General features: G+C 49.0%; 1 protein-coding gene across 2 annotated transcripts in view; it reads left to right on the top strand.

Moving 5' to 3' along the window:
* The window catches only part of LOC144154244 (N-acetylated-alpha-linked acidic dipeptidase 2-like), a 143247-nt gene that overhangs the window by 24144 nt on the left and 95318 nt on the right, over positions 1–23785 (top strand). For both annotated transcript variants that reach the window (XM_077685832.1, XM_077685833.1), the window contains one exon: positions 10349–10439. In XM_077685832.1, coding sequence (XP_077541958.1) covers positions 10349–10439 — 91 coding nt within the window. The remainder of the gene's footprint in view (positions 1–10348; positions 10440–23785) is intronic.

A 23785-nucleotide genomic window follows, 5' to 3' on the forward strand; every position in this document is an offset into this window, starting at 1 on the left:
TCTAGTTCTAAGTGGTCCCGTAATAGGGAAAGTGGTAGCACCTACCTTCTCGTTCTTGGAAATTTCGCCTGAAGTTTCATTTTGGTTGAAATTAATATTTTAGTTCAACACGCGGTCTTTTTCTTGTCTTACTTCTCCTTCCAAAAAGAGTGTGCCACACGGGTAGTTAAAGATATAGCACAAAACTTCTTAGCTGCACATTGCTGAGAAAGGATTGCGAGAATCACGTAGTTTGTGGGAACAACGAGTGCAAATTAGTTAAAATTACACTTTCTTACTCAGTAACCAATACGCAACATGTACAAACGATGAGTGATGCCTTATCACCACTTACGCCGAACAACACACCGCAAATTTTGTTTTACTGTTCCTGTGACGAACTTTCCTAAGTGACAAAATATCCTATGACGAATGATCCTATGTGACCAAACGGCCTATTACGAACCGGTGTAACGAAACGCCATGTGACGAACGGGCCTACACTCAACTCATCAAGTAGAAGTCGTCAGAGGTCATCTCGCACTAGGGAAACTCGTAACCTAGTACAACTGTAAAATTGCCCATCCCTTCACAATATACGTTTTTCGTTAATCATGCTCAAATAAAAAAAAATAGAGGATTTCGTATAATTCTCTGCGTCAACACTCTTACGCCCCTCGTTCGATTCACCAACCTTACGTTTCCTTGGTGGCCTTGGAAGAACACGCCAGACCAACCAGCGCATTTTGTTGGTTTTTGTGTGCTTTGTTCAGCTAATCGCACGGACCATGTTAGATTTTGTTTGCTCGTTCTCATTTTTTTTTAATTTTACATTTTCAGGTAATCGGGTGACGGGGCTGTATTGGGTATACCTTCACGGTTTCTCTATTTTTTGCGTTTAACATTTTGATCTTACTGTTTTTTTATGCCTTATGATACACGCCTTTTTTATGCCTTATGATACAATCTTACACGCATTATCACGGAGTGCGCAGAAGAAGTCGGAGGTACGATCGCTAGACAGGATACTGGTAAACTTTTCCCGGAAACGAAATACCAAATTAGGAAACGGCAAAGCATGAGAATCTCCACCTCAGCTGACAGAATAGAACTGGCGGAACTTTCTAAGTTAAGACAGCTGACATACGGAAGTATATGGACGGTATCGAGCATTCTGTAAACAAAAGAGGCAGCCTGAAAGCAGTGATGAGGCGTCTAGGCATTGGGAAAAATCAGATGCATGCGCTTAAAGACCAGCGAGGCAATGTCATCACAAATAGGAATAGAATGGTAGCCGAGGAGTTCTATAGAGGTCTGTACAGTAGCTGCGACATCCAGGATAATACCGAACGGGGAAGTAGTTCAGAGGAGATAGGCATCCCACCAGTAACGACAGAAGTAGTGAAGAAGGCTTTGAAAGAAATGCAAGGGGGCAAAGCACCTGGTGAGGATCAGATAACAGCAGACCTCTTGAAGGATGGCGGAGAAATTGTACTAGAAAAACTGGCAAACCCGTATACCCAATGCCTAACGACCACGAGTGTACCGGAATCTTGGAAGAACGCGAACATCATCCTAATCCATAAAAAAGATGACATGAAGCACTTGAAAAATTACAGGCCGATCAGCTTACTGTCAGTCGTCTACAAGGTACTTACCAAGGTAATCGCTAACAGAATTTCTGCCACCTTAGAGTTCAGTCAATCTAATGGACAAGCAGGGTTTCGTAAAGGCTATTCAACAATGGACCATATTCACACCGTCAGGTGATAGAGGAATGCTCCGAGTATACTCAACCCCTATATATAGCCTTCATGGATTATGAGAAAGCATTTGACTCGGTCGAAACCTCAGCAGTCATTCAGGAACTGCGGAATCAGGGTGTAGGCGAGCATTACGTGAGAATACTAGAGCAATGAAATACCTATAAGGAAGGGCGTCACACAAGGAGACACAATCTCTCCAATGCTTGTGGGCTAACGTACGGGATAGCAGAGGACCCCGGCTAGCTTTGCTAGAGAACGCTACGCGCCGTACACTAGCCCGGCCCTTGGTTGGGCGCCAATGTGGGCTAACGTACGGGATAGCAGAGGACCCCGGCTAGCTTTGCTAGAGAACGCTACGCGCCGTACGCTAGCCCGGCGGAATCCGAAGACTCACGCACGGGTTCGAGTACTCACATGCGGTAGACAGGCTCCGGCAATCCAAAGTGAGGCTTTATTGCCTGGCAGATACAGTGCATACACCAGACAACACGACTATCGCTCGCGGGGAGACAGTGGCTCCTGTCGCTCGCTCAAGCCGCTGGGCTCAGACCTCGATATCGGTCATCACGGCCGCGGGAGCAGGGGAGGCATCCCGAGGCGACCGATCAGGGCAGAATCTCTCGGCAGAGTCCGTGGAGCCAACTGGGTTCACCGTCATCGGGGCATTCGGCGTAGGCACAGCCGAGCCAACCGACTCCGACCAAATCGCCCAGTCGACTCCCTTGCGGAGCGCCCGTTCGTCCCGCAGATCAGCTCGGCGGGGAGAGGAGATCTTCCCCAGGTCGGGGAGAGGGTGGCGCTAAGGAAGGTGACAAACTGGTCCTCCTTCCCTCGCGCCCTCGCGCACACGTTCGCGGCAAGCCGGTTCGGCGCGTCGCGCGGGGTCATGAAGAGGACACGACCTACGTGACGCGCCGGCTACCCAAAATGGCGGCTCCCAGCTCGCGGAAACATGTGCAGGCGAGGCGTAGGGGAACACGGGCCCCCACATGCTATTCACAGCATGTTTACAAGAAGTATTCAGAACATTGGATTGGGAACAGGTGGGCGTAAGGGTTAATGTAGAATATCTCAGTAACCTCAGATTTGCTAGTGACTTCGCCTTGCTAAGTAAATCGGGGGACGAATTGCAAAGCATGCTTACCGCACTAGACAAGCGAGTGGAACCGTGTGCCTGCAAATTAATATGCAAAAGGCTAAAGTAATGCTCAATAATCTCGGGAGAGCACAGCGGTTTGAGATTGTTGGCGAGGCAGTGGAAGTGGTAAGCGAATATATCTACTTAGGCCGACTAGTGACCCCGGATCCATACCATGAGGCAGAGATAATTAGGAGGATACGAATGGGATGGAATGCATTCGTCAGACATTCTCAGATAACGAATGGCAGCCTACCATTGTCCCTGAAGAAGAAAGTGTATGACAGCTGCACCTTACCGGTACTCACCTACGGGGCAGAAACTTGGAGTTAACTTAAATTGAACTCAATTTAATTTAAAGTTAAGTTGAACTAAAAGAGTTCACTTAAATTGACGGCGACTGAGCGAGAAATGGAACGGAAGATGATAGGTGTAACATTAAAGGCCAACTGCACTCAAAATTTCGACTTCTTGAAAACCCTATTTCCTTATAGTCTGCTTAGAAAGAAAGCAACATGCAAAATACAGCAGCTGAAATACGCACGTGGACGACGCAAGCGGCCAGCAAAAATCGGCGATTTTGAAACCGAAACCGAGGAGAGCGCGGCCATTGCAGTGACGTTGCAGCCGTCCAGCGAGCGGCCGGACGGTCACCAGTTCGGGAGAATGTCTGCGCGCAAGCTCTACGCGCGCACGGGGCAGCAGAGCTCGACCGGTTCTCCCGCTGCGTGGCTGGCCAGAGGAAAAAGCCACCGTCGGCTGGAACGTCACAGGCGCGTCATGGCTGTTTACGCGATCCGCCGGCAGGGGCAGAGTGGTGTGCGGCGGAGCCTTTTTAAACGCTTCTGACTGATTAACGAGGCGTTTCACGGGGCTACCACTTGTGTCTCAGCTTATTTGGGGGTACTTACTACGCATTAAAAACAAATTTGGCCGAGGTGAAATTTGAGTGCAGTTGGCCTTTAAGGAAAAAGAAGTGAGCGAAGTGGGTCAGGGAACAAACGCGTGTTAAAGGGGCCCTGAAAGGCATTTTGAGCACACTAAATGAACTAGCGCAACCGTTAGACCGGGTCGTCAACGTCCTCTGTGCCAAGTATTACTCTTTTACGCGCAGCGGAAAGCTCACACTTTTATTGCAAAGTTTGTCGTTTTTTTCTCACCCTTTCCTTCGTGTTTTTGGACGCCGCCATCTTCACATGTCTACATCATCGATTCCCAGATGTTCGTCATGAGCTAGACAGCCTGCTATTGGGCGGCTTTTTCACGCACTTCCGGCAAAGAGATGAGTCGTCTGCTCAGCGTCGGCTCGCCGGCTGATCTGCCAGCGGAGTGCCGGAGTGCTTGGGCATTTTACGACAAACGAAACAAGTGTAAAACAAACGCTTAACCGTTTGTATTGAATGCAACACGGCCATAACATGACATGGATATTCTCTTACCTGAGTACGTTCCAAAAGAAAGCGTTCAAGCCCCGTGGCACTTCTTTCGTGCAATCGCAGAGAACGCCATGAGCCGAATGCCCGGGTTTGACGCATACATTTTATTCAACTTCAAAACAATCAAGAGATGCGTTTCTAACGAACCCAACGTCACAACATGCGTTGAAAGTCTGAACCACGATTGACAGAGGATGGGTTGCCTCCTGCCCGTCGTAAATTCGGTACTCACCTCGCGCGCGGTTTGCGGGGACGAACAGCAAGTCACTTAACTCTGGCGCACAAGCCGATGGCTTTTAGCCACGCGCACTGCACATACCCCATGCGAGGTTGAGTCGTACGTCGCTCGAGAAAGATTATCCAGACCAGGGGAAGAACTATCCACCCGCAGAAGCACAACGTCGCATTTCATCGCGAAACAAAGGCGTCCACAACACACACACCATCGCCTCCTGTAATGCCAAACGCATCTCGCACTTCCCAATAGGAGTGGGTGGTACGCCTGCAGTGCCCACATGTCGCGAGGTGGGGCCCCAAGCTGAACCGGGATCACGGAACCGTAACTGACTTCTGGAGCGGTTTGTGCCTTGTTGCCAAGGCAACCGATGTTTGAGATTGTCAAAGAAATGGCGCTCGCTCCAGCGCTAGAAAGCTCAGAGCCGCGGCGGAGAATGTTTTGCCAACGTTGCCGCTCTCCACCACGCGTCGCCCCAAGCTGAACTGGTCACTTGATTGAAGCGTTTTGTGCACGGGTTCTGTATCGGTTTAAAATGTCTTTTTCACATGCCGCCGGCAGGAATTACCACCGCCGCAAAATAAGACCCGGCACCAGCGGGGCCACATCTGATACGGCGCTTTTTGGATAAACAGTGCGCGGTGCATCAAGGGAACGAGCGCACGACCCTCCCCGTGCGGCTGCGAGTTCGCCGCCGATAAAAAGTCATGTGCCGCCAGCAACGTACACCGCGAAAGGGCAAGGCCAGGCCGCCGCATACATGCGGCCAGATTTTTCGTTCGCTTTTCCAGCCTTGAGCGGAGTGCGTGCGGGATTCATGGTGTCAACAAAGCTTGCCCGTAGCAGACGACAGACAGTCTGAGCAGCGCAATAGCGGAAGTACGTCACCGCTGCGGAGCGCAGCATCATGGGAGGCAAGGCTCGCCCGCCGTCAACAGCGGAGAGTAAGTCGAAAGGAGGAGGAAACTGGGAGCGACGATAATGCGCGGTTTTTGATTTACGATTTCTCAGCTAATACTCATCGCTTTAACAAAATTCTTGCGGGAGGAGATTGCAAATACATTGCTTTATTTGGGTGCATGTACATCCATGCACCGGCGGAAGGTATTTCAGGACCCCTTTAAGGAAACATTAGCAGAAATTGATTGATTGTAGGGTTTAACGCGCTGACGCAACGCAGGCGATGAGGTGCACCGTTGTGTAGGGCTCCGGGTTAATTTTGACCACCTGGAAATCTCTAACGTTCGCCTAAATCTCATACACACGGACGTTTTTGCTTTTCGTCTCCATATTAGTAGAAATTAAGAAGAAATAATGGGTGTGGGCAGGGCATGTAATGCGAACCCAAGATAACCGTTTAAGGGTAACAGAGTGGACCCCTAGAGAAGGCAAGCGTGGCAGGGGGCAGCAGAAAGTTATATGGGCAGATTAGATTAAGAAGTTTTAGGGGATAAACTGGTCGCTGTTAGCACATGACCGGGATAATCGGAGATATATGGGAGAGGCCTTTGCCGCGCAGTGGGCGTAGATAGGCTGATGATGATGATGATGATTTAATGGAAATTTAGAAAATTCGGATAAACAGGTCGTAGACCCCAAGGTTGGAACCCGAAGTCCAGGGCCCCCAGAATCAGCTCACATTTTGATCTTGAAGTGACAAGCTGGGCAAGGCAGCCTCTTATGCGCCGATAGAAGAGGATTATGTAGTGTTTGAGTTGTTCACCACTGAGCATAGAATGAACGTGTTCCAGTATTTAGCGTAGCTTTAAGTTGATGTCGGATGTTCTCTAGCATACAATTTCGCCCGCCTAGGTTTGTGGACATATGTGTTGGTTTGTAACCTGCGCAACGTATGTGATTCTTCGGCGTTGAGTCTCCGTGTAGCACGGGGAAATACCGTGTTCCTAGGCCTGGGAAGAGAAGGCGTTCTTCATAATCTTCGGCGAGGGGAGTCTGGTAGTCGTGGTCGCAGGGAGCCGGGTATGCGAGTTCGCGTGCATCTTAGTCGGCTGTGTCGTTCCCCTCCAGACCGCTGTGTCCGGGTGTTAAAGTAATGTGAATCTCTCTCGGGCGTTTGGTTGCTTTGGCTGCTGCCATGATACTAATGACCTTTCGAGGTGATGGAGATAAAATTGTGCCAAAAGGACAGAATGAACAGAAAGATGACACACCACACAGCGCACTCTTCTTTCTGTTCGTAGTCTTCTTTCTGTTCATCCTGTCCTTTTAGAACTATTTTGTTTCCATCATGTCAGACCAACTAGCCCGTCAGATTGCTTTGATGAGCCTTTTGAGCACGTGTAACGATGTTGAATAATCTATTCCATTGTTCCGCTAGGCGGATCGCCGAGATGGCTCGAGATTTCCGATTTTACCATTTCTGTGTGTAGATGGACCATGAAGTCACAGCGATTGCTTCGGTAGCCCATTTCGACATTTTTTTGCCCTCGTACTTTGGAAAGTGCCGGCATCCACGTATACTGCGTTTTCACGGTTTTGGATCTTCCCTCCAAAGAATTTGATTCTGGCTTGTTTCCCGTCCTTGTGTAGCTTTGGATCGATGTTTTTCGGCACATGGAGGGCTTTTCTGGAGAGTCCGTGGATCGGTGACATGTCCATCATGGCGCCCAGCTGTTTTTTCTTGGGAGCTGTGCCTATATTCCATAGGATGGGCAGTCGAAATTTTGTTTTTCCCAGACGTACCTTAAAGGGACCCTGCAACACTCTTCGTGCAGTGCAAGTAAACCTGTGCGACGTTTAGATTAGTCTTCCAGGAACACCCTAGCCAACTATTACACGTGCACGTGAAGCGGTAAGCGCGCAAATCACCGTGAAAGACGCGGAAAAAACAACCGCGCTCTCTTCAATTCTCCTCATTATGCACCCTGACATGGCCTCTGCGACGTCAATCGGGCCATGGCTGTCCTGGCTGTCCTATTGGCTGTCGCTGGTCAACTTCGCGGCTAAATTCTGGCATTTCCTGTGATTATCAGCCATCGTCGGCGCTGTGTATGAACCTCTTCTATGTCTGAACCTGTCCGCATGCTTTTGGTGTTTCTTTTGTTTTGAGTGCCCGCGGAGTTTGAGTGGCGAACTAAATATTCCACTTTCAAGGAGCCCACTCGACAACAAACGTTTATTGCTCCAAAAACGCTGCAGCCTGAGCGCTTGCTTGCGAGCAGGCCACCATGCCTGCTTTTTTGTGGCACCAGACCGGAAATAGACCCGTCCACGTTGCGGGGAAAAGGACGAAACTCCCCGGCCTGTGACATATCGAAGGCCGCCGAACAGAACGCCGCGCGCCGCCCCCCTCTCCGGGAGAGAGCGCGCAGCTTTCGTCGCGTTGTCCGCGGTTGAGTTGAGAGGGAACATTTATGCGCGATTTTTCATCGCGCGTAGTTTCGGTGATAGTGGACGGATTTTCATAATTCTTGCGGGAGAAGATTGCTGAGACAATAGACTTTACCCCAAAATACATTCCAAGTAGTCGATGGTAAGTGTTGCAGGGTCCCTGTAAAAGCAGCCTCTCTCATATCTTCAAAGCATTTTAAAAACCCATTTTAAGGACCTTTCTGGCTATCGTAAAAAATGGGGCATTGAGGGCTGTCCTATGATGTCCTGATGATTGCGTTTACTTCGCTTTCTTCAGTTCGGAAGAGCTTATGATACGGCCGGCTGTAGAAAATCCCGCTTATAATCAGTGCCTGCTTCAGTTTTGTCGTTTCTTATTCCATTCCTGCTCTTCCAGTGTGGGCCAAAAGGTCTGAAATTTCTTTGTAGTTCGGCGATTCTAGGTTCGGCTCTGCCACTTCTCTAGAGCCATTCGGATGGTTCTTACGTGATGATTCTCTGGAACCACGTGCTGATCTCATGCTACTTTTGGAACAGTAATTTAAATTGGCCGCGTGGCGCCATTCGTCGACTACTGGACAGACCTTGGGGCGGCGACAGGGCCGCCAAAAATTGGAAAATATGTTTTAAAATTCGTGTAATTAGACGCCATATACTGGGTTTTATCTTTATCGAGACACATTTTAGTTCGTGTCATAATCTAGGCTTTTTTTGGTTTTTGAAGCGTTAATCTTTTGTCTGCTTTTTTAGCTAGGTGACACACTGCTGGCACCGGCATCATTCCCGCTAAAAGATGTGCTTTGGTGTGATGGTACAAGTTGCGGACGCTGCTGGCTACGTTTTCTGCCGAGCATGCCACTACCGACGGCGCATAGAATGAACTTCATTGTGCAAACGCGGCGCCGGCTCAAATCTCGTATCTTTTCTTTCGTCTCAGTCGTGGTATCATTTCCTCCTTTCCACAATCTAGTTGTCGCTGCTGTGTACTCCAAATTTCGGCTTGCCCTCGTGTCTATTTGCTTCAGTTTCCTGTTACAACCGATGACGTACTTCGGCGGACGTTTGATGAGCACTGCTGATAACGGACGGCTCAGATAGCAGCCACGAAAAAAAAATCGAAAAATGACCCTAATAGCGCTATCGCGTTAAAACACCGCGAAGGTGAGGTGCTCGTTTTCATAGGTATACGCGCATAAAACCTGTCAGAGCTTTTCAAACAATTTAATATTTGAATTTTTTTTTCAAATTAAGTCTTTAATGAGTTTCTCACAAAATTCTAGACTATTGTTAACTATCAGCTCGGTCTGCGGAATATACTCTGGTACAAGTTAAGAAGGGCAACGGGAGTTGCCGCTGTGCCTCATCACCGCAGCCGGATGTTACTCCCCGGGACGCAAGTAGTGCGTTACTGGGAATATTTTGAACATGGCACGAGCCATTTCCGTGATTTTTTGGACTTATGCTTATAAACGACTGCAGTGACGATACCACGCATTCATAGCAATCTCCTTTCAAAACGCGCGCGCCCGTTGACAATCGGATCGGTCGCTTAGGCGGAGTGGTACCGTACATGAGCTATTGCCGTTCTTAACAGGTTCCAAAGTATTGTAGGTATAACTGTTCTGGCAGAGTTTCACTAAAAAGAAGCTTTATTTTTATTTCTTAGCTATAAAACAGTGTTTTATTTTTAATTATACAATTACACACCCTGCGTTTCTGTGGCATTGTATTTGAATTTACGGGCACTAAACCGTTTCAATCCAAGCCAATGATGAAGCTAAGGCTAGCGCACGGTATAATGGCGGCCCATGACGACACAGACGGCCTTGATGTGTGCCGCATAGACGCTAGTGCCAGATTTCTCTACAGTGTATATAGTAAGAATTTCTATAGATGAGCAGTGCTCTCTGCGTGCGGGTTTAGTGAAGTGAAAAGAACATTGTTGCTAGTAAGCAGAAACGCGCGTAGTGTTGCAGAGGATTAAAGGGGCATGTCGGCCCCTTGTCGGTGAAACTGGACCGCAATTAAACGCAGAAGCTGGCGGATTATGCACATTCAGTTACCGCCGCAAGTGGAGCCGACCGTGTGTACCAGATGAACCGATCGTCGTTGCGGTGTTCCTATGCATCTTGCCAAACTTTTGGAGTCACGGAGGATGTATAAATTTTAAGCGCTTAGAACGCCCCCGAAACAAGTAAACAAGAAACCAGAGAAACGAGTAATTTGTTCGTGGTGTTTTATTCCACATACCTTCTTTAAACTTAACAGCACCATAGCACAGTGACATTGCATGCATGGCTTAGCGGTGGCCTGGCAGGCTCGAAATGCCGGTTTTCCACTGCAGCACACCCTGAAAAAACAAAACCAACAACCACAACAAAGCACAACTAATATTCATTATCACAAAAACTACCTGATTGCTCTTATGCTTTGAATTTCGCAGTTGGTGCCAATCCCCTGGCCGTTGAAAATTCCGCAGTGCCAGCGATTCCTGCTCAGCCCATTAGCTATGGGAATGCAGCAGAAATTATGAAGTAAGTCCTTTTTCGGAAATTATCTTAGCGGCAACGTTTCGCGATACCTGCAGCGTGCATGGCAACGGCAACAATTAAACTACCTGGCTCCACCTCGCGTGGGTGAGCTATTTTGTTTAGAAAATATGTGGAGGCGTGTTATTGCACGAAAGCTACATGCATTTCTAGTTTTATAGCGTTGCACAACACCCCACTGCGCGTACGTGGTACCAGAGCCCTTCAATGCTTGACTCTGGTGGTACTCTGGGGATATGTGACACTATTGTATTTGTCAGAGGGTGCGCACAGGGTTCAAAAGGCGGTCACAAATAATTGCTATAAGGGGTCGTACAAAACACCATTGCGGATACTCTGTGGATGTGTAACATTTTGCTAGACCAGCATCAGAAACTGTCAGATACGCGACGGTGTATTGGTGCTTAAGCTGAATACCACACGTTGAGGTAGCACGCTGTCAACCGGTACCCGCAGCTTGAACTCCAATGAGTACAATTTTTTTCCCCAATGGGCACCAATTGACATTATACGACTCGAGCTTCGCGATCGCTGCACCGCCTGGCGCCGCTTCTCCGCAGCGTTTACGGGATGAGCGCTGCGTGGCTGATAGGGGCTTATGCAGTGTTTTGGTTCTCTTTCGCTTCTTTTTGCCTTTCCGCGCCCTTAACTTCTTATGGCGACGTCTGTAAGCAAACAGTACGTTTAGGGCACTTCAGAAAACAGCTGCGTGTTGGTAGGCTGCTCGAACGCCAACAAGAGCTATCCAGAGACACGGTTCTATGCGCTTCTTGGCCGCTCTTACGGCCGTGGGCAAGGGCAGCAGCATATCACCACTGTCACCCCCGAATACGTCAGAGCAAGTGAATTCTATGGCGCTCCGTTTGAACCTGATACTGGCACAGTGAGAGGTGTGTTTCGTTTTGGAGCGCGGACAACGAACGCGGGTTTGTTTCGAATATATACGTCGTGAGAAATACGATTTGGGGATGTAATTACCCAATACCTCACACTAACTTGCGCCTTCGATAGTAACATAGGCCACACAAAAATGTTAAGTATATTCCAAGGCGGCTCGTCGTAAAATATGTGCCCACGCACGCCTTATAGAATAACCAAGGAAACTGAATGAAACCACGGAAAATAAATGGTCTGCAAGTCCAGAAGAAACAGAATAGCTCGTACGGGAATGAGAAAACCCGGTGCAGCATCGGGAATGCTAAAGACGTTCTTCTGATAGGGTTCACCAGTCCACCTAGATGCGAAATGCACTTCTATTTCGCAAGGCATGGGAGGTAGGGGGGAAGGGGGACGCTTAGCTATCGTGTACAAATGCGGAGCGAAATGAAGGAACGAAAGTTTTAGTAATCACGCACACAAGCTGCGCGTCCACTTTCCTTTTGTTTTTTGACTTCAACGATCACCCGCCGCGGTGGCTCAGTGGCTAAGGCGTTGCGCTGCTGAGCACGAGGTCGCGGGTTCGATTCCCGGCCGCGGCGGCCGCTTTTCTGATGGAGGCGAAAAGCAAAAACGCCCGTGTGTACGAGATTTCGGTGCACGTTAAAGATCCCCAGGTGGTCAAAATTAATCCGGAGCCCTCCACTACGGCGCGCCTCATCGCCTGCGTTGCGTCGGCGCGTTAAACCCTACAATCAATCGACTTCGACGATAAGCTGATCACTCGGCGGAGGTGTGCTTTGAAGCAGTTCACAAGCGATAAAAGGTGTCGTTGAAAGAGTGTGGTATCTGATAACGCCCTCTGATTTTAGTTTCTTCTTGATTCTGCAAGCTCCCTGTGTCATATGATGACGTTTCGAAGAAGCGTTTAGTCGCGAACGCGGTTTACTCTAAGCCCGTCTCCGCGCTGCTCGCGGAGAATATATGAATGTTTGCGAGCGAGCTCTCACCTCGCGGCAAGACGACCCACATGGCATTAAATTTTCTGTCGTGTGCTGATTCCCGAGTGTAATTTTGCATTATTATCCATCGTAAATATTTCGAAGAATATTCGTGAAATTTATACCACACTGGCTTGTCCAGGGTAGATATCAATATCTGAGGTACGATATTGGCAAGCATAACTGGCGTGCTGTCAAGCATGAGTGCTCCGCTAGATTATGTAAGCACACAAAACCGATTTACATCGTAGTGTATAGCCGTAGCCCGACCATCTGAGGAAACGCTGCATACGGACACACTGTTTGTAGATTTCAGAGTATACATATATAGTGGAATGACAATCAGCTCCATGCATATGCCGGTTTCGCGACGCCGGCCTGTGACACACACCTGGCGCTGATACATACCAAATGTACCACACAAAGACCGCGTCATAAACATTTACACGCTCGTAAATACACCAAATTTACGAACAGAGTGACTTCTCCACATAAATATGTATTTCCAACGCATACAAACATTAAGACTCAGATTAGAAGAAACGAGCTGAACATTGATAACAAAGGACTAAGCGTTAAAGGAGCCATGAAGAGAAAACAAAATTTTTATTCGAAAGATTAGGTGTTTCATAGTACCCTAAGCGCTTTCCCGGAAGCAAATGATGCTTTATTCACTGAGAAATAAGGCAATTTAAGCCAAAATTTTAAATCTCCCGCAAAATTGCACATTTCGTGACGTGAACAATGGCGTCATACGAGCCGGTCCATAAAACAGATACTTAGTGTGTCGACTCCATATAGCACCCACACGCGGGAATCAAACAGGAACCGGAACTCGTGCCGAAACCGAGACGGCGGCCATTTTAAAAATACTAGTAAAACCTAGTGCACCCGCAGCCCTAGTCATGGAATCGCCTGATCGGGAGAACAAAACTCTCGCCGAGAAGCTCGGGCTTGCATTTAACAACCTCACACCACTTCAACGCTCAATGCTTCTAAGTGCACGAGCGGCAGGAGTTGTGGGATACGCGGATGGACCGGTAAGCGACCATTTCGCGATAGCCACAACAGACGAACGCCCAGCCGTCGGCACCGCTGCCTCGTCAGCCCCGTCGCGACGGACGAATACAGACTGGTACGTATGTGCCGTATTTTTATTACGGTTAATAATAGTTCAATTTCAGCAGCAGTATCGCTTATGCCAGATGGCCGGTGTCGTGTATGGAAAGCCGTTCGCGCGAGCTCTCTGCTCCGACCAGAAAGATACGAGCGTCAATGCGCGGTGTGTACGGCATTTTTTCCCCCAAGGTCAGAGCGCTTTGACGGCGCTTTGACGAAGTCGGCGACGAGCGCCAGCATGTCCCAGGAATGAGCTAACGTAAGGGTCCCTGCCGTAATCACTTCCTAGGAAATGAAGCGAGCACACTCGTACTTCCTTCAGCTCTCTTTCTCCTCCGTTTGCAAAGTTCACAAAACGTAGTCACTTGCTTCGCCGAGGTTCGTCGTTGGGCAGCACATGAAAGGAGATCTCCTCACCGGCGGGGATGTCGCACTCCCTCGACGATTTGCCCGTACTACATGGGCATTTAAAAACGCAGCAACGAAATTGCATTATAAAGTACTCGAACAAAATGAAGTTTTCAGTGGTTGTAAACTGGAAAAGAGCTCCTAACAACAGCAGCAAGCCAACACCATTCCGAAACTTCTGCGACGACTGTCACTATCTCGTCGCTGCTTGCTGTTCCTTACTCCCCTCGTTTCTATTTTTACCTTTGCTGGTTGGCGATATGACGGCCAACCTCCTGTGAAGGGATTACGATACGAAGCAAGGTCGCGGCTGTGCGTGCTGGAACGGTTCGTTGGCCCCGAAGAGCCTCGAACCCGAAAATTCGTCTGCGCGACGGCGAGATGTCGAGCTCGGCCGGCGCTAGTTTCGTATGCAATGGCGCACACGCTTGCGTGTTTGTTCGGACCTTCAACCGTTTACTCCACCGTTCTTTGTCATAAAAAGAATGTGCAGTATGTTTCACGGGCATTTAGCTCGCTATGCAAACTGTAAGCCCTGCCTAACATGCGTTTGCTTTTGCCGGCCTCCGCCAATCGCAGAGCATTCCCAAGTGACATCACAGGTTCTGTTGCGGAAAATGAGCTGGTGGGTCGCATGGTCATTTCCTTTTTTCCTAATTATGTAGCTTATTTGACCGAAGTTTGCGTTATAAGTGGTGTCGTTATGGTTCTAACGAGGCAATCTTTCGAATGAACCAAACTTGTGTTTTCTCTTCATGGCTCCTTTAACGTTGGAGAGGCACCGGTATTGCATGTGCAGCACGTCGCAGTGGCTGCCTGGTCGCCCTCCTCGTTCTGATCGGTGATGTCCGCCTGTGGGTCACCGCCACGAGCTCTTTTGGATGCAGCGTGTGCTCGCCACTTTGCCAGAACATCTTCCGTAAGGACAGCACCTGTCCTAGCCTTGTAGATTAGCACTTGCGCGCCGCGCGGAAGCCCTTTGGGAAGTGGGTGGGGATTGTGCGGCACCTTCGCCCTCAGTTCTCGTTTGGCTTGCACCTTTATCCGCTCGCGTTCCTCGTCCGGGTCAAAGAGCAGCGGAGCCTGTAGGACTACGTCAAGGGGGGACGAGCGGAAACGTACCAGCTCACTCGCCGCCTCATGGGCGGCGCCGTTTCCGATGCTGCCCGCATGCCCCGGGACCCAGTCCACCCGCACCGTCACGCCGTAGAGCTCGTGAAGGGTTGCGCAAGCGACTTTCACGTTGTGCGCCAAAGTGCCGGCTCTAGGTGTCTTCGATTTTTGAGGGCGTCCAATGAGTCGGTAAAAACGATGAAGGTTTGTCCTCGCACAGAAAGTGGGCTGGTCCTTGCGCATTCAGTCAACTTCTCTAGTGCATAAAGGATGGCCTGTAGTTCAAGTGACCTCACAGGTTGCTCTTGGCAGTATTGAAACGCCCGCGCATCCCGCTGCTGTCCTCGGACGGCAGCTACCGCTCCCCGGAAGGTATCTGGATCCCAGGCGGCGTCCGTGAAGATGGCGTTGTCCTGGAAGTCAGCCCTCTCAGCAAGGGCGGTTCGTTGGGCCGTGTGATCCCCTTCCGTGCGCCGGCGCGTGACTGGCTTCGTGACACGAACCTGAACGTAGTCCCAGGGAGCGATCGCGCGGAGAACTTCTATCTGTTCACCCAGCTGTTCCCCGTCCAGCTCTAGGAGCGACTGGCCCGCTCGCGTGTAGAGACGGTGGCGATCATGTCTTGCCTTGCGTTCTGCGATGATGTCTCTGAGCGGCGGGATGCGAGAGTAGCGGTGCAGCTCCTCGACCCGGGCATGGCGGGGCAGGCCCGTTATTACCCGAAGACATTCCCGGAGTAGTCTTTCCAACTTGTCGTATTGCGATTTTGTCAGGTCAAAACACACAGCTCCGTAGCAAGCTTTTGACGTTAGTACTGCCATTGTGAGGGTACGAGCTGTGCGTGTGCTGGCTCCTCCGGATTTGTGGGCATTGCGTCTTACAAGATGCAGAAGCTGTTTCCACTTAGGCTCTAGCTGCCGTAGCCACGTTGCCGCACCTCCGCTTTCATGTATCGGGATGCCAAGAATCTTGATGTGCCGGTCTGGCGCTCTCTCGAGTGTCTTGCCGGCGAGGCAGAGCTTGACCTTTTCGTGTTCAGCCGTGGAGCCGCCCAGGAGAATGTATTTTGTTTTTTCCGGAGACACTTCCATTCTCGTGCTCTTCAAGTAGTCGGCTAAAGTATTCAGGGTGTCTTGCATAGCGTTGGCTGCGTCTTCTGTTGTTCTGAGAGGGTCACCGGGCTCCGTCCACAGCGTCACATCGTCGGCGTACATGGTGAGGCGCACACCATGAATTCGTCGCAGACGTGTAGCCAGCCCTCGCATCACCAGGTTAAATGGCGTGGGCGACAGTATGGCTCCCTGGGGAACGCCAATGCTGCTGCTGTAAATCTTAGGGTTCCTAAAGCGGCCGCCGCGGCCGGGAATCGAACCCACGTCCTCGTGCTCAGCAGCACAGCATTCGCAAATGTGAGGCCCTGTCCCATTACTCATTTCCAACTTCTCCTAACTCGTATTTGTTATACACAAAGCTCTATGCTGCATTATAGCTGCGATTCGCCTTGCTTAATTCTTGAGTTGCTCCTTGTGAGTTCTGAAGTACGCAGTTTTCCCCGTCATTTATCCCCACTCCCAAATATTTATAAATTTACATTTATCTATAACACTGACACTTGTTCAGTGCTATAGCACTGACGCAGTGTCAGTATCGGAAATAATGGTTTTCAATTACATTATAGTGCCATTGAAAACCAATATTTCCGATATTTCAGTGCTAACATTGAACCCGAGGTCAGCGGCTTCCTGGCTACTAATATTTATGAGCCATTGCGTATCTCTCTGGTTATTAGCTATATAACAGAACAATGTCGTCTGCACATAGCATTCTCGGAATACGCTGTTCTACCACTTCGCCTTGCCACATCTGCGTTGGGTTGAACCCTAATTGACTTTCGTTAAGTTTCTTTTCTAACCCTGTCATGTGGACCATAGGCAGTATTGGGCTCAATTAAGGGCATCCCTGTTTCAGTCCTCGATGAGCGTTGACCTACTGTGTGCATTTCTGCCCTTCCCTTGTCAAGTGCACTGTATTATCTTTATAAGTTGCTTTAAGGAACTGTATTGACTTGTCATCTATGACCTGGGGTTTTAGAAGCCTCCACAGCAATTCTGTTTGCGTTGTCATAGGCCCCTTTAATGTCCAAGAACGTTACCCATACTGGTCTATTCTGAGCTTTCGCAATTTCAATGCATTGTGTTATCATGAACAAATTATCATCCAATCGTTTTTCTTGTACAAATCCATTTTGGAATTCCCCTAGGATTTCATTTTCTTCCATCCATGCTTGACTTTCTGATTTTATCACCCGCAATACGAATCTATACACCACACTGTATGAATCAATACGGGCTCTGAATTTATATATTATATTTTTCATACTCTGTCGCCAATCCTCCGGTATTTGATCGGTTTGTAATACCTTATCTAGTGGTCTGATCAATGATGCCTTCGTTACTGCAGGAATATTCAGATATGGTGCGGTCGTGTCTGTGACGTGTAGGGCGGGTCTGAGAAAAAGATATGTATTTATGCGTATCAATCTTGTAACTGTTCTGAATTAGCTGAAACAAGAATTTTAGGCGAGCGTGCCTCGCTCTAATTGACAAACTTTTTATTCCTGAAACAGCCAAGAGGTTAGTGGGAGAGTCAGTCCGTTTATATTTATTGTGGATGAACCTTATTGCCTTTCGTTGGACACTTTCAATCTTCTTAATGAGGGTAGTCGAGTGCGGAAACCATATTGTGTTTGCATATTCCAGAAGCGGTCTTACAAATGTTCTATAAGCTAACAGCTTGGTAGGAGTGGGGGACGTCTTTAGGCATCGTTTTAGGTAGAACAGTTTGCGCAACGCGGCGGCGGTAATATTTGTGATGTGTGTATCCCATCTAAGATCGGAAGTAAGCGTAATTCCTAAATATTTGTGTTGCGAAACCTTACTTAAGGGTATGCCATTAATGAAGTATGTAAACATAGATGGCTGCTTTTTTGTTGAAACAGTCATGGTAACGGATTTTTTAATGTTTATGGTCATTTGCCAGTCAGAACACCATTTCGTTATTTTACTAAGTGACGTGTTAAGCATTAGGTGGTCCGTATAGCTATTAATTTCCCTGTAAATAATGCCGTCATCTGCAAATAACTTGATGTTGCACTCGATATTGGAAGTGATGTCGTTAATAAAAATTAAGAACAATAGTGGTCCCAGGACTGACCCCTGTGGAACACCGGATGTTACAGCTACGGTCTGAGATGGTGTGTTTTCGAAAACAACAAACTGTGATCTTTTCGTGAGGAACTCTTTTACCCATGCCGATATTGCGCCTTTGCCAATCACACTTTCCAATTTCGCAATTAATTTAGTATGGCCTACACAATCAAACGCCTTGGAAAAATCCAGTAGTATGATGTCCGTTTGCGCGTGGTTGTTAATGGATAGTGCGAGGTCGTGAACTACTTCTGCTAGCTGTGTAATAGTTGATAGACCACTGCGGAAGCCGTGCTGATGAGGTGATAAAAATCTCACTTTTTCCAAGAAAGTGGAATGCCGCGCTTCGGCCGGTCTTTCAGTCGACGGTCGTCCGCGCTACGCTTGCTCTCTCTCTCTCTCTCTCTCTCTCTCTCTCTCTCTCTCTCTCTCTCTCTCTCTCTCTCTCTCTCTCTCTCTCTCTCTCTCTCTCTCTCTCTCTCTCTCTCTCTCTCTCTCTCTCTCTCTCTCTCTCTCTCTCTCTCTCGCATTACCCGACGATTGCTCACGCAATTCGAGTAATCGACCCAACGGAAACGCACAATGGAACCCCCTTCAGCGTCGCATCACACCAGGGTTCCCGCGAGGGGAGATGGGCGTAATTTTTAAATCAAAGCTTTTTACCCCTACCCTCCAAGGGTTCTTTCGCGACCGTTGGTGTCACCAGAAAACTCCAGCGAACAAATAAAAAAATTCACTGGCACCGCCGGGAATCGAACCTGGAACTAGTAGACTAACAAAGCGAGATCCCGTTGTCTTACCGATTTAGCTATGAGCCCACGCGAAGACGGGGGAGACAGGTGGTGTACTCACCAAGCACATCTACGGGTTTACCCCCTGCGTTCTCGCTGAAGGCCACGTGAAAGCGTCACGCGACCACTCACGCCCGTCTAGCGGCCTTAGCCGCACCTTGCTCATGTGCTAAGAGGTAAAAAATTAAAGTAAGCTCACACCAATGCATGGCATCTCACTTCTAGTACGCCAATGTGCTAAAGCCTGTGGCCTCCAGTGTTCACGTAAAAAATCGCAGCTCCTTGTCATCCGCCCTCACGCCAAACCAAGGAATACATTCAAATACTCCTTCATGGAGAGGCCATCACTCCAAGCCCCAGCATCAAGATCCTGGGCCTACATCTTGAGGCTAACACCAAGAGTGAGGTCTCGGTCGCGGGTTCGATTCCCGGCCGCGGCGGCCGCTTTTCTGATGGAGGCGAAAAGCAAAAACGCCCGTGTGTACGAGATTTCGGCGCACGTTAAAGATCCCCAGGTGGTCAAAATTAATCCGGAGCCCTCCACTACGGCGCGCCTCATCGCCTGCGTTGCGTCGGCGCGTTAAACCCTAAAATCAATCAATCAATCAAAGAGTGAGGTCTCCTTGCAGCGCCTCAAAAACAGCATTAATCAAATCATACACATGATCAGGCGAGTTGCCACCAAGAAGCGAGGCCAAAAGGAATCCGGTACCTTTCGATTAATTGAAGCTTCTGTCCTCTCGAGAGTCACTTACGTCAACCCCCTGTCTTCTTCTCGACAAAGAAGACATAGAGATGCTTTATATAATGATTAGAAAGGCGGTCGAGCAGGCCATTGGTCTTCTCATGAGTGCGTCCACACAGAAGCTGCTTAGCACGGGGCTCCACAACACTGTGGAAGAGCTGATAGAAGGCCATCTTTCTAACCAGAAGGTCCGACTCAGAACTGCGGTGGGTAACCGCATGCGTCACCAGATGGGCTGGGCAGCCTAGAATGTCACTCCGCTTGACGTATTCCCAAACTCTTGGCGACTAAAACTAAATATGCCCCCTTTGCTTAGAAATATGAACCCCTGACATGACGAGGGTCTCCGAAAAGCACAGGGTCAAGCGCTAAACACCACCCTCAGTGGGGAGGGATCATGCAGTTATCTACACAGACGCCTCCAAACATCCATGGCAGCAATACGCCATCATCGTGGCTACCTCCAGAACCAACCTTTTTGCGTCTTACTCGCTTAGGACCCAAGAAATGACGGCAGCAGAAGAGGCAGCCATCACCTTGGCTCTCACTCAACCAGGAGTTCGGAGGGTAGTCACCGATTCCCAGGAAGCCTACTGGAATTACCCGTCAGGATGGGTGTCCTTACCTGCACTGCGCGTGCTAAAAAACCACTCCCCAAACGGTTCCATTCAGCTCATCTGGACACCCCCTCACGCTTCAATGGAGGGCAACAAATACGCCCACCACACAAGCCTGCGCTTTTACCTCCCGTGCTATGGAGCTGCACGAGGACAGTCACCCGCTTGTAATGTTCAGGGAGATAACCCAGCATTATCGCCATCTGAGACAGACCGTACCTTTGCCTTACCCTGACCTTTCCAGAGAACAACAAACTACCCTACGGATCATACAATCCGCGGGCTCCTTGCCACAGCCTACGCGTCTTCACTTAATGTATCCGAATCGCTACGACGCTGAATGTAAATTTTGCTCAGAAGAGGAACACTCCGCCACGCGTAATCGGGGTGTGCGACTTTAGCCCTGAGCACCCTCCTCTCTTTCCGTCAACTACCCAACAAGAGCAATGGGAGATGCTGCTGTCCAGGCCCTCTCTACCTACCCAGCTTCAGCGGGTGGACAGAACACAGGCCGCGCGGACTGCATATGGGCCCCACAGAAGTAGGAATCTCTCCCCAGGGCTGCATTCTGGGCCCTTAAGAAATCTGAACAGAAGTATTTCTTCCTTGTCCTCCTCCTTCTCTGCCGCAAATCTCGCCGCCTCCGTCCGCGGCGCAGAGACGGAGAACTCAGATCGTCTAACACCGGGTTGGAGCTTACTTTAATTTTATAAAAAGAGTTCCCACTCTTTTGCTACACCAATACAACCCAAACAAACACCGTTCATGCATCATGTATTGATTTAACTTTACCAAGAATACCTCTTTGAAGTAATAAATGGTGTGGTTAAGTGCATTTCACTTATCTCTGGTTTTACTATTTGTAGAGCGATATGAGTGAATTTAAGTGACGTCGCATGGGTAATCGTTATGGGTGCCGTTTACAGCTTTGCTTTCCAACCACATTCACGGCGTGGATTGGCGCGATGTTTTTGTCTGGGTACTTATTGAATTCGTATTCCGCCTAATTAGTGATTGTCATTGTTCAAATTAGCTCCTCCGGCGGTACCTATTTCGGAATTTGCCCGGGTTGCGCTTCTAAAGTACAAGGTGAGCCCCTCGTGGTAGCTTCCTAAGCTGTCTGTTCCGTTTCCGTCTATCCTCATTTCCCGCAACCTTGCGTATACTGTTTCAGAGACTAGACTATAGTCTGTGCTGGAGTGTCTGTTACCGCTTTCCCACGCTATTTGGCCGTCACTCATGTTTTCTGTGTTTACTATTAGTAGCCGCTTTTCCTGACACAGATCTATTACGAGGAGCCATTGTGATCTGTGAATCTATCCAAATCTTGTATGTGGGCATTAATATCTCCAACTAAGATTGTTTCACTTGAATCTTTGCACTCGTTAATATCCCTTCTCAGGCAATTTACCATTTCCTCATTTTCCTCCTTAGATCTGCTGCCGGTCCACAGATATTCAACTCCTGATATGCAACTCCCTGCTATCGTAACTTTAACCCATGATGCTCCTTACAGCTTCCATGCACTCTCTGCCAGTCTGTTCCTTGTTTAATAAGCAAGCCAACTCCTCCCCCTCTCTTCACTCCTGCGGTCCTGTTGCATCCTTCCCGGACATAATTGTATATGACAGGTGGGGCGTCTAGGTCTCGGAGATGAGTCTCGGCTAAGGCGTACACGTTAATTTTTTCTCGCTCAAGTTGGAATGCAATAATTTGGGCGTGGTGGCTGAACGTGATCAGGGAAAGACAGCGCAGCTGGCACACCGACAAAAACAAGAGGACTGGACACACTCGGCGCTCGTGTGTGTCCAGTGCTCGTCTCTTTGTCCGTGTGCCAGCTGCGCTGTCTTCCCCTGATCGCGCTCAAGTTGCTTTTGTATTTTTACCCACTTATCAGGCTTTCTTCCGCCCCGCATATTTATGTAGCTGATTAAATATTTCTTGCATTTGTATATGTCTAACCCCCCCCCCCCAGTTTTCATTCCGGTGTCATCGATTTACTCGGCGCCGCTCCGGGGTTCCTCCTCACCCCCGCTGACACATTTTCCTCCACAACTATTTTCACCCTCGCCTCCACCGATGCCCTTTTTCAAGTTGCGCAGTCCATAGAGTTTCTTAGTAATATACTAGAGAGGAAACTGCGTCCTATGCGTCCTATCTTGTATGCGTCCTATCTTGTTATCGTCCACGACTGTTTAACGCCACGTTTTCATTTTTCTTGTTAAACTAGCTGGCGGTCGCGGTGCACCGGTTCACCACGAAGGCAACGTTTTTGTAGGCACGCTCAAAAAACTTTCGAAACTCTTCAAACAAGTCATTTTTTGAAATAATGGTAAAATTAATAAAATGACAGTCTCTAATGAGTTACCCCCCAAATATTAACATTGTTCGTAACTACAACCTTGGCCTGCGGAATAGCAGGCGCAACCGTTCCGGCAAAAATACGCTGTACTTCTTTTTTCCTTAGTTTTAAAACAGCCTCTTTTTATTTTCCACTTACATAATTGCACACTATTCTTCGCGTTTTTGTGGCACTTTGTTTAAATTTGCGGTCACTAAAACGTTTCAATTTAAGCCAATGATGGAGCTAAGGTGAGCGCGATGTATAATGGCGGTCCATGACGACACAGACGACCTTGATGTTAGCCGCATAGACGCTAGCGCCAGATTCCTCTCTAGTGTATACTGTAAGAAACTCTATGGCGCAGTCGCCAGCGAACGGCGGTAGTGCGGTTATCAGATGATTGCGGAAAATAAACAGAAGCACGGATGGGCGTAAAAAATGCACTGACGATTACCACACTGCCTGATAGGAAATTTGTGCGCAGCGCGAGCTGCAGTCTTCTCGGTCACGGCGCATTTCTGCTGAGTCCCAGGAAGTGTTCGCGTTATCAGCGAACGTACGGCGGCGTGCGCTACTCTGCTGCTACTTCGCAGTGCGGCGCCGCATGCGGCCAGCATGCTGCAAATCGTGTTCGAACCTCCCGCGCAAATGTCACGTGGTTCGGATTACCCCCGGACAAGGCAGCAGCGAGCGTGTTATTGCATATCGTGTTTGAACCTCCCACGCCGCGCAAACGTCGCATGGTTTGGATTAGCAGAGGATGGAACAGCGTCTGGGGAAAGTGTCAGTGGGAGGGCGCTCCTTGGTGGCGACGCATGAGGCATGTGTGAGGGATAGGCAGTGAGAGAGATGACGCCATAGCCGCTCGTGTCGTACTCTACTTCACACTTCGCTAGACGCTCCTCTGTTTTCTTTCTTTCGTCGCTGCTGCGTTCGCTCACTGGGTTGCGCGGACATAAAACGCCGCTCCCGTGAAGCATAGGTAACGGCTGCCTGGGGGAAGCCCTTTTAGGGGGAAGCCCTTTGGCTTCCCCCTAAAACGACCGAAACCCGCCGTCGCCGTTTCCGGTAAAATTCACTTCTCCAAGTAGCTGCGAATCCCTCCCGTTAG

Source organism: Haemaphysalis longicornis, unplaced genomic scaffold, assembly GCF_048455015.1.
Source record: "Haemaphysalis longicornis isolate Haplotype H1 unplaced genomic scaffold, Haemaphysalis longicornis Haplotype H1 scaffold_1, whole genome shotgun sequence".
Lineage (NCBI taxonomy): Eukaryota > Metazoa > Arthropoda > Arachnida > Ixodida > Ixodidae > Haemaphysalis > Haemaphysalis longicornis.